Below are 12152 nucleotides of genomic sequence, written 5' to 3' on the forward strand. Positions count from 1 at the left end.
CAAGGGTACTCTGAATTCTTTTCAGGATTCTGAGTCTGTTTTTTCTCTTACTTTTCAAGTGCCTGGATTTTGACCTACTCAAGTGAAGAGTCCTGTTCCTAGCTTAGTGGCTTTGACCTTTATGCATTCTTTTATGAAAAAACTTTCTGCGATAAGCTTTTCTTTACCATCACCTGAAGAAGTGAGACCTTTGAAATCAATTTCAGACAGCAGGCCTGCTGGTCAAAGCTAAGTATCTCATTCTGACAGACTGCACAATGATTCAAACCAATTTCTTGTCCATTTCTGAAAGATTCCCATCAATTGAAAGAAAATAGTAATAGTAAATACCTTTCTAAGCTACAGATTTTCTCAGTGAACATAATATCATTACATTGAGCTCCTACTGTTTGGGGGGAATCAAATACGGCTAGACTAAAATAGAAATTCTTATAATGCAAAACTGTTTTATTAACTCTTCTCTTGAACAACATAATTCAAACATATCAGGTGGGAAAAGAACTTATCTCTGTAGATTCCTATATCTATAGAAGTACTTGTATAACTATTAAACAGCTGCTTCTTGCAACTCATGGCAAAAGGGCATGTTTTCCCAAGAAGTACAGACCTTTAAATGGAACATAATGTTAAGCTTTAAAATTAGAGGGACATAGTGGTCTGGTTTATACTAGTTTTACAGAAGTGTACTCCTGTTAACTTCAGTGCAGGTACTCCCCTTTTCATCAGTTTAAGCAAGTTTGGAATCAAACCACAAACCTTTAATGACGTTTTAATGATCCACTTGGGGGAGCTAAAGGGTAATTTGTTTCCAAATTGATGATGGCAAAATGGGATGCAAAATTACAGAAAACAGTAAGAGCAGAGTCTTCTACTGTTTTTTTTTAACTCAGTGCTGGGTGATGACCTATATTAGCTCCTGAGGCAAAGAGTCCCCTGTTCTTAGTAAAATTTCAGCCACTTAGAGAAAAAAGAATCCCAGTTATAACTAGCTTAGCTGAAGACACCTGTAATGCATCAGTCATATCCTGACTTCAATTATGCACCTACAAGATACATTGAATGCAACAGGGACATAACACATGAGGCAGAGTTTGGCCTTACACTACATTTTTGTGCCAGTTAACATCAACTGTGACAGCAACAAAAGAAATTCTAACATGCAATGGTTTTGTCTGTCAATTAATATGAAATAACTCCTTTTATATTTTTCTTTCTTTTCTTTAGATGCTGGTCTCAGGCTACACCTGTCTGTGCCTCATGAAGCAGATGCTGTGTCGAAACATGGCTTTGCACCATAGTTATGTTCTTCATTTCTCCAGCCTGGGACACAGTGGGAAGTCTTTCCTAGCAACTACACCAGCTGCTTCATCTTATGCTTGATTGACTATGGTTACTGGTAGCCCTTTGACTGTTCTGGGACTCAGGCACTAATCAGAGGCAGAAATGTAGTATCACCTACACTGGAAGGAAGTGCAGAGCCTTTTGTCTGTGAAGAATCAATAACATTATATCAAGCTTCTCTCCATATAGAGGTTGCCCTAAAGTTCATATAAACTGACATTACAGTTGATTTCAGAAGTCACACCAAAGCTACAATCATTCCTCTTTTATAAAAGAAAACAACTCCGTTCAAGACATATAACTCACACAAAAATTCCACTGGCAGAGCTGTACTGTCAATGTCTTCACTGTAACATTACAAACTTCACTTTAACAGTACAAACTTCCTCTCATTCCAGACTACCCCGCAGTGCAGTCCACATTAAAGTTTATGGTTGTCCATATGTGGACATCTAATTAAACTGAGTCATGTAAATGAAGTTTCAAGCAGAAATTATAATTAAATTGAAAATTGTGTTCTTTTAGCATAACTTACTAACTATAAGGTTTCCTTATTTTATGTCTAGTTCAGCTGGAGCATGTAGAAAAAGTAAATTGTAAGTATCTCTACAGGAAGTACTGTTCCTAGGCACTTTAAAAGCAAAGATGTGTGCTTTGTAGCTATAAACTCCCCAAAAACATTTTTAAATGTCATTCAGCCTCCTGAAGGCAAACACAATAATGCTGATTGAATAACATGCTAAAGACAATGGCGAAGTAAATGGAAGCAAAGGATACAGTCAACCCAGCTACAGGCATGAAAGGTGTAGTGATTAACAGCCCTTGATGACTGTGTTTGTAGAGCAAATTGCTTTTATGCATTCTCCTTGATGTATAAGGACAAGAAACTATATAATGTATTTGGGAGAAACTACTGCTATAAATTCATCAACTTACATTAATTAATTCAATCTCCCATATTTTTTTCACAAGGTCCATCGATGTATAGCCATTAATTAGAAAGGATTTGGTATAGTCACCCAGTTCAATGGAATCCAGCCATTCAGCTACAGAGGAGGGATTGTAGCCATCGTGACCAATCTGCTTCATCTGAAAAACAAGAATGAGCAAAAATTACCAGTGACACTCATTAAACACTTTTCAGAACAGGAGCTGCACGTATTATTTGCTTTGGGTCAGTTGTCTTATTCTCTGATCAATATTCTTTTAATGGTTAGTACAACATGAAACGATTTTGTAAGCAGAAGCAGTAATAAATCTTAGTTTTCAACATATCTTTTCCTTACGGCTGCTTGCCTTTTACACCAGAGTACCAAGACTGTAGCCAGAGTTCAATTCTTTCTAGACATCAGAAAATTCATAAGTAGGGGAATATGAAAGGGTAAACGAGACACTAATATCCTTACTGCTCAAAAATGTCAGATTTTAACCTCAGATTTCATAGAAAGGGAAGAAATTAGACTGAGAAATGGTTCTTTTGGTATCATACTGCAAATGAAACATATGGTCTTGATTATATTATTCCAAATCTATCTTTTCTACCAGGCTGTATGTTATTTTATAATGGCTGAACCTGCACTATATTTTTCCGTCCCCAGGGAAGGTTTAAAAAAAGTCTCTTTCCTCTACCTGCTCACATTTTTCATGGAACCCCTGGGAATTTACCATGTTTTAGATTGCTCACTGTCTGTTAAGTTGCCTGAGATTGGACAATTGAATCAGATATTATCAGAATGGAATTGACAGAATGTACACAGAAGTGCACCACTTGCATGTATATAGAAACACAGCCACCTAATCTCATAAATCTTGTTTTCATAAAAAGCTGAAAAATACCACTAGCATCTAATTTTTCTGAACTTTTTAAGCTGCCAGGAAGGAAAAGCTGCAATTTCTCTTTCACAATTGCCTCTCAGTGACACAAGTGAAGACTTTCAATCTAGCCATTAAAGATAAATCTGTATAAAGCCTATTCCTGTGCAGTTTGTTATGCCATACTGTTTTTATGAATTTTAAAGATACCTACAATAGTGGCAGAAATAGAAGTAGAATGAAGTAGAAAAAATTACGAAATAGCCTCAATTTTCAACAGTATTTTACACATACCATCTTTCTATGGAAGTGTAACTATTGCTAACTTGATAATTCACTGAACTGGTAAATTGTTAAGAAGCTTTAGAGGGTTAGAAACATGGGTTTTGCATAGGTTCCTGACTGTGCAAGGGTGACTGCAAATAGTAAAAGCCAGTCTCCCATTTTTGCCTGCTAATATACATTCCTACTTTCTGAGAAACAATGGAAGTGTGACAGAAACATAACACTTTGAGCTTAAGTTTGAAGTGAGTGATGAAGTAATTTAAAAAGGAGAGAATTCTGAGCTTAATATCTTGCCTGAACCAATTTATTTCTCACAGTTTATTTGAAATACAATTTAAATTCAGAGCAGAGAAAAGAAAATGAAAGTCTGCATTTGAAAGCCGCAGCAGTGTTTGTCGATCTGTCTGCTCAAATGCAGAAAGCCAGCATGTCATGGTCTTGATCTTGGCCTCCTGCAGTGTCAGAGAGGAGTGATGCAGGCACATTGCAACATGACTGTGAGAGTTTACTCATAGTCTTTTGCTGCAGATATTGGGTATAAAATATTAATGGCAATATTTAAATGATGTAATGAAATCATTATCTTAAATCACGAAAGAAAGACAAGAGGAATCACAAACTTAGCAGTGGAAATCATAGCCTTTCAGGTCACTGCTGTAACAAAGGAATCATACTGGAAAGAAAGAGCTCAGTTTTGTTGTTGAACTTGAAATTTTGGAATTTACTTTCATCCTAATTTAGGATGAAATTATTCTATGACAAAAGCATGGCAATGTCTTCTTTCATTGTCATTCAGACTTACATTAAATATTAGATTGACAGTAGTCTGTCCAGCAAACTGCAAAAACACTGGAGGATTCTGGGATCTCTGGCTCCTAGGAAACTTATTTCAGGATTTGATTTTAAACAAGCTATGCTTAAATAGCAGATACATGAAAAGCAAGAACCTGATAATTGGAAGAAGAAAAATCTAGGATAGAGAAGATAAGAAGACATATAGAGCCCACGGGAAACACGGGAGTTTTGGAAAATATAAGGTATTTTTGTTTCCTTTCTCTAACAACAAAAACTGAAGCACCATGAAAACAATTTTCAAAGTATCCAGATGGGGCACGATATGCAAATTATTTATTTTGTTTATTATTATTTATTATTTATTATTTAATCTTTACATTTAATAGATTCTGATTTTAAAATGCTTTTTTTTTTGGCCCACTGATTTGAGATAACTCATGCAGTCTGGCCCGTACTTTTGGTAACCCATCAGCCTCTGTGAAAATAAACACAATATGGCAAGTTTCTAAATTCTCAATTCCCACTGGAGATCTCCATCAAAAGGGTTGTTAAGATGGATATTCCTCTACTACACCAGAGTTGCAAAGGGCTGCAGGCAAGTAAACACAGGTGAGCAGTGCAATAAACAAGAGGCTGAGAACAACTGAAATGGATGTGACAATTTCAGTCTTCGGATTCAGTGTCAATAGACAAAATTGTTATTGGGTCACTCAATAGCCTACATGAAAATACACTAGCCTGTTGTTGGGCAGCAGTTGATTCTGCAAGCATTTTCCCTCTTCCTGTCCCAGAGTTTTGGCTGCTTTTATTCAAGGCCACATTGTGGGGAGTGCAGCTGCTTAGCCTTGGATCAGACTCGTGTGAGGAAGAGCAGTGAGATGTCTGGCCAGGGCCATCCCACCTTTTGCAGGAGCTGCATGTGAGCTCAGGTCCATGTCCTGACACTTGCCTGAGCTGTGCTTTAGGTATGTCTGTGCCCAGCAATGCACCCTTACCCATCCTCAACCACTGACCCTCTGGAGCGACCTTGTCCTGTCCTCATCCCTGTAAATGTCCTGGGATTTGCCCTGGGATGTGGCTGCTCACAGTCACTGCCACTGTCCCTGCCCTACTCACCTTGTCCCAGTACTTCCTGCCCACTGCCCCCCGAGCTCTCAGCCCACCTGCCATGGCAGGACAGTTGCTACTATCACAGAAAATTAATCTCAGAACTGGAATATTTATGATTAGTTTCAGCACAAAAGCAGTATTTTGTTTTGTCATGAACTGAGAACCACTCTCTCATCTAAAACAGCCTTTCTAAAATGTGTCTAAAATGAAAATTAATAACATTTCAGTATCTGTCCTATTGTATGGAAAGTCTCTTTCTGTCTTTTAATAATATCAACTTTATTAACTGTCATTCACAGTTACCTGACTGTTTTCCTTTCAAATACTTACTGACAGACATATTGGTTATCTAGATGTGACAGTATCATTAATAGTATCTGCTTTTCCTATAAAATGTTATTGAGTTTTTAAATAAAAACACTTTGAAATATCTGTCTGAAAGTGCTGCCCCTTTACTTAGTCAGAGATCCAGTTTAGTTGCATCTTACCCCAGTCTTCATTAACAGGTCATGGCTCTTAGACTGTATCTTTTCTTCTGTACTGCACTGTTATCTTGGACTCCTCTCACAGATCATTTACACCCTGTAGGCTTCCTTGCTGATTGATATTTCTTGAAATAAAAATTCCCTCCCACCTACTGAGTGTATTTCCATGCATAATATTTCAATCATTTTGCACCAGCTACAACACAGGCACCAGCGGTGTCAAACATCCAAGCAAGGTGCGCACTGTTTGACTCAGATTGGTGCAAAATCTCTGAGCTGCAAGTCATGACAATGCTTCAAATATTAACTGCTCATAAATAGGGGCACTATTGTTCTTCCACAGACACTACTACTAGTTCATTCAGTTGTTTAGAGAACAATACTAATGTTAGCTCTTTCATTGCAGAAGATCTTCATGTGCTGACTGTGGAAAAGGCTAGGAATTGAAGCCCATAGGATTTAGAGAAAAATTAATGTTTAAGAAAATATGATTGAAAAGAAGTATGGAAGAAGATACAAACCATATGAGATTTCTCTCCTAGGTCCTATTGATATATCACCAGTATCACTTCCTTTGAAATTAACAGAAAGCAGAAGCCAGAAAGAGCTGTTCCTCATAATAAAATAGCAATATCAAGTAGTATTCTAATGGGTTGAGAAATCCCTCACAAGAGACCATCTGTACAACAGACTTTTTAAAAAGTATATCACTGCTTTATCTATAGAACATTCTACATTAGGATAAAAGGTACTTGAGTCTTTTCTCTCTGAAAGGTGGTCAAATAAACACAAATAGAGCTTCAAAGTAAACACATATGTGCCAGAAACATCAAGGTAAATTCAGTAGCATGGACTATTAACAGTTTTCTCTGATCTTCTCAGACAGATGGGGAATTAATACTATGTTCTCCAAAGGTAATATCACTATCTGGTGGAGCTTAACAGTGTGTGTATCAAAATCAAGCTTTTTATGTTCTGTAAAAGGAGGATGAGATTACTTGACTTTCACAGCTTTTTAAATGATGGCTGTGATTACAGTGAATTTACACTTGTGTTCGTTTGGAAGAAAGATCTTTTTAGCAAGCATATAATGCTTTCTTTTACACTGCTGTCCCAGTCAAAAGCTTTAAGCAGCATTTTTGGCAACTTATATGAAACTATCAACTATGTAGCTAAGAAATTTTAGGTGATTGTATTGGGGGATATGTAAGTTCTTTTTTGTTTCCTATCTTTGTGAGTTGTCTGTTATACATTATGTACTTTACAAATGTGTTCAGTTGGAGTCATGTTGTTGGAAGAGAAGATCATTCCTCCTCTGGACTGTTGAAAGAAAAGGCTCAAGAGAATGACACTTCTGAAGCCCAGGGAGCCTGGCTGGCACACGGGCACCACATGGAGTTGGTGCCTGCAGTGCCTGGGCAGAAACTGAGCCTGCAGTCAGGGGCAGAGGGGCAGCTTTCACAGTGGATGGGGACAAATCACAAAGGACCTGAGAAGACTTTGCATATGCTGCTGTTGAGAAAGGCACTGAGTGGAAACAGGGTCTGCCAGCAGAGACACAGCGGGTGAGGAAGAACTGTATATAAACCCTTTGGTTTTCTATTCTGTCTACCCTGTCATATATTTCAAAAGTTAACTATTCAAGCTTGTGTTCTATTAATGTTTGACTTTTCTTTCCACTAATCAAAAGCCTTCTGTCTTCTTGTGGAGGTTGCTAGAAAAAGACAGTACAGGCACATTCACTTCACAGCACTGCCTGATTCAGGATCTTGCCTCAATGGTAGGTCCAGAATACCCCTGAGTTCAGTGTTTCCTACCTAAGATTGTCAGAATTTCAATAGGCTTCCTTTCTGTGGTTTTTTTTCCGTTGGAAACTGTCTTCCAAATTTAAAGGAAAATAGATGCACACATGGGGGGGGTTGTATTTGTTGTTTTTTTTTTCTTTTTTTCTGGAGAAATGTGAACCATTCCACATCCAGGAGAATGAAGAGACCTCCTAGTTCTTCATCAGACACAATATATGAGACAAGGAAATAACAGTTGTCATTCAGTGATAATGTATGTAACAGTTCAGGACATATCCATTGCATAAAATATAATCTTAAGAAGATCAAAATCTGAAGTTTGTGGACTAAGTTGTGGACTAATCTAAGTTTGTGGACTAATCTAAGTTTGTGGACTATGACCTTTGATCTCATGAAAAAGTTTATGTCAGCTCCTTCAGGTTGTCATCCTAGTCCGGTTACGAAAAAAGGGAATAGCATTTCCTCTCATATAGCATATTTCTTTGCCTGCTGACTATTCTCAGAGCAGCCAGTAGACATTGTGGAGTCAATCACAAATAAGAAAATATAAAAGAAGCAGGAAGGCAAGTAAGACATATTGTTTGGCAATGGTGACAGGACCAGCAGCATGCTACCATTATCTTCACGATACAGATAAATGTCACTGCCTCATGTCTAGAGTGGCCCTCTGGTAGGCTCAGATAGGAAGAAAAATGCTTGTGATGCTGCTTTCATCAGGCAGTTTTGAAGCACATGCCTGGAGAGGATATTTAGTCTGTGGGACCAGTCTGAAGCTAGTCTGAAGTAAACACCTCCAACTAAAGCTTGCATGTATCTAACTGCTTTTACTGAATCGTTCCTATTGTGCTGCATTACTTAAATAACATAGACTACTCATTTGTATTTCAGACTTGAAAAATTCATGTGTTATGATGGATTCTAGCACTTTCTTCCTGTCCTTACAGTTAAAGGTCTTGCAAGTGGTTCAGTGAGCATGTGAGTGGCCTCCCTTCAAACCAGGAAACTAATTCCCGGAGGCATTAGAAGCAGGGAAAACAGCAAAGTAGAAAGCACTTCCTTTGAATCCTGTTTTTCATCTTTACGTCCAGCAGACCAGAAACAAGGAGTCACAGTCCGAAAGGGTCATAAACATTTTGCAGCATCTCCTAGTTTGGAAACTGTGTTAGGAATGGAAGTGCTAAATGGGAGGTAATTAAACACCAGGATTAAAATCAGCTTGCTGAGCTCTGGGGTGTCTAAGCCAATAGCAATATAGCAACAGCAAACACATGATGTGATCTTTCTCTGCTGTATACACAGCATAGCTAATGAGCACATGCACAGTCATTCTGTTCTGCTAAATGCCAGACTTACTGTGCCTGCACAAGAGTGTCACATATGAGTAGTAAGTCCAGCACTTTTTGGAAGCAGAGCTTTATCGCTCTTATAACACCACTCACAGACAGGATGTGCTCATAGCCTGCTCAAATCCTACTTCTTTACTGCAAAGCACCCAAGAAAAGAGGCTGGCTGCCTGCACACCACTGCTATTCCCAATCCTGCTTTGTGCTGAGACCTCTCTGTGCAGGAAGGAACAAGCTGCTTTAAGAATAGCTCTGAAGCCAGAAGAAAGCTGCTCTCAGCTAACATCTTTCTTCCATCTGTCAAATGAGAGCATGTGTTCCCATTATATGCTGGGAGAAGGAGCCATACACTGAGCATCCCACACAAAACCAATCCTTTTTCTTAGATAAATTCAGAGATAAGCTAGGATAATTGTCATTAAAAAAACACCTTTTGAGGAACCCCCAGAAAAGTCACTTGCTCATAGGTTTGGGATGCTGAAATAGCTGGACAATGCTCCTTAGGTTTTCTATGTAACTAAAGTGTGACTAAAATTTTATGCCATGACTGTTACTACTTTCTTAGTCAATTAAGCATACACTGCACACAATTCTTTTCTCATTATTTTTTTTTTTCTCAAGGTATTTGCAACTTCAGTATCTTTTTATATGTTGTCTCCTCAACATATGTGAACTTCCTTTTAATAAAGCATATAAAATCCTTCTCCAAAAATTTATTGATTTCATTTTTTCATACAAAAATCTTGAATGCAACATTAAATTCTGCTATGAAATTTGCTTTAAGACTGATGCCATGTATAAAATACTTCCATTTCAAGAATTAATTTTGTAAATGATATTTCTACTAGACTGTCTTAACCTTATGTTATTAAAATAAGCCATAAAGTGCTCTAGTTATTATTCATGTGAAACTTGAATAACTTAAATTACATTGGTACAAGATGAGAATTAGAGCTACAAGCTCTAATCCAACAAAAAAAAGGGCATTTTGGAAAGAAGGATTCTAACTCAAAGGTTTCAACTCTACCTACCTACTGGTGAATATATCAGTTTTCCCTCTTATGAAATGTTCTTCTTAAATACAGACTTTCATGGGAAAACATTTTGAGAAATCCAGGTAAACATACCTTTTATACCAGTTAAACACTGCATAGGAGACTACAATGATTAATTAATCTATATTTGGCCAAAATGTGGGTATTTTTCCCTATTTAAAACTACTTCAAGCTCTAGAGAATGGTTCCTAATCAGGACACTGGTGTTTGACATCTAGAAATTCGTCACTCTTTAGGAAGGCAGCAATTACGAGCAAAAAAGACAGTCTTTCTTTTCAGCTACTAAATACCTGTTGCATTTCCAGGCTGCAGAGAAGAATATGTATCAGAATAACAAAAGGAGCTTTTAAAAAAGGTATTTTAAAGCCTTCACAATAGATTTGTTGCTTGAGTTTTACCCTCTAAACTTACTCAGTGCTGCCTGGGACTTTAAGGAAGTGTTGTTTGATAGGTGTTTTTTAAAGCACTTAACTTCCACCTCAAAATATGAGCTAAAAAGTATCTCAAATCAGGAAAGATTATTAGTAAAACTAAAAATAACATCATCAACAATGTCATTAAGTAAAAGCACACAGAGTCATCTAGTTTTAAATTAAATGAGGTACAGAAAAGAGGTATATGTTCAAAACAAACAAACTAAAAGAATTTTTATCTAATGAGATTCAAATTAGTGAGACTCCAATTATGATTTGAGGTCTTAATATATTTAGATGGTATGCACTATTTTGAATGCATGATGACAGAGCTGAACTTATCAACACACAATATTTCATGGTTTGTTGCAAGATGTGAAAGTGTTTTATGTCTTTAGCAAGCTGTTGTGAATGCAAGGGTGCATTACATTACATAACACTTACCATGACCCTAATTTTTGGGCTCTATAACTATTCTGCCTTCAAAAGAACTCACGTTTATATAGGAAATTATGTGCTTTTACAATGTAAGTTCTCTTACATTGCTGAGTCATTTATGCGGAGAAACATGATGCACAGCTTCAGCTTGCAACTGCCTTTGTTTTGGTGTAACATCCTTGCATCAAAGACATGTTAAAATGCGGTCCTTAGGGACTGCTTTTTGAGCTCAACAGGGAAGATGCTAAAAACTATCTCACCATTATTCAGCACATGCTTCAAGCCATTACTCAATTATCTTTGGTTCAGAATTCTTCTGAGTAACTGCATTACCATCTTGTTCTCAACTGGTTTCAAGAGTACCTCTAGATCTTAATTCTGTCTCACATTAAGCAGATTTTGAAAGGACTGCAGTTGTAGTTTTATAACAGAATCTGGTCTCAGCATTAGTAAACTCTCCAAAAGCAGACAGCAGATAGCACTAACATGATGATATATTAACAATTGATTCATTAATTTTGAAGAATGTAAACAAGACTACATGAAAGCTGATCTCTCTAAGAAGTATGAAAAACAGAATAAATAGATCATCAGCTAGGAGCTGGGCTAAAGATTACAAAAATTTTGTTTGAATGATAGCATTGCTGAAAAATTCGTAAATTCATAGATAAACCTTTAATATGTTTTGCAATTAATCAAATGCTACTTTTAATACCCTACTTCTTGTACCATTTATCTCATTTGTCTAATACGGTACATGGCAAATGATTAGCTTTAATGATCTTTGGTGTTTCTGTGCACAGACTCACACTGTAGTATATACGGATTGACTAACACCTCCAGGTACAGAAATTGCTTCACAACTTCTGATTTTCCCATACAAAAGAAACCCTTGTGCTCTTTTATAAGTCATCCACCCAGGAGCCTTGATGCATCAAAAAGCGTTTTCCAGCAATGTCAGCTTCATGATCTAAACTGAAAAGTCTTTTAATAACTCTTGTCATTCTCCAGTATTATGAAACATCAAGTGGACTAATTTCTATTTACCGTGATTATTTCACTCATGCTGCTACCAGAACACTCAGTGCACTTTACACTTGGTTTTATTCCTGCCCTAGTATTTTGCCCAAAGTATCAGCATCACATGTGACAGCCTTCTGAACCTTACTGGTGTCTGCTATTTGTCATTCATTCTCCTTATAAAGTTTTACAAATTAAAGTAGTAATTTTCCACGCTAGGTCTGCTATCTCTTGTTTGGAATGGTAGTAG

The 12152-nt window shown here is 37.1% G+C and overlaps 1 protein-coding gene across 8 annotated transcripts in view; it reads right to left on the reverse strand.

The window, feature by feature from the left end:
- The window catches only part of ANKS1B (ankyrin repeat and sterile alpha motif domain containing 1B), a 413633-nt gene that overhangs the window by 154502 nt on the left and 246979 nt on the right, over window positions 1-12152 (reverse strand). For all 8 annotated transcript variants that reach the window (XM_010410776.4, XM_039571472.1, XM_039571471.1 and 5 more), the window contains exon 17: window positions 2278-2430. In XM_010410776.4, the coding sequence (XP_010409078.1) occupies window positions 2278-2430 (153 nt within the window). The remainder of the gene's footprint in view (window positions 1-2277; window positions 2431-12152) is intronic.

This window comes from Corvus cornix, chromosome 1A (genome assembly GCF_000738735.6).
Source record: "Corvus cornix cornix isolate S_Up_H32 chromosome 1A, ASM73873v5, whole genome shotgun sequence".
Taxonomy (NCBI): domain Eukaryota; kingdom Metazoa; phylum Chordata; class Aves; order Passeriformes; family Corvidae; genus Corvus; species Corvus cornix.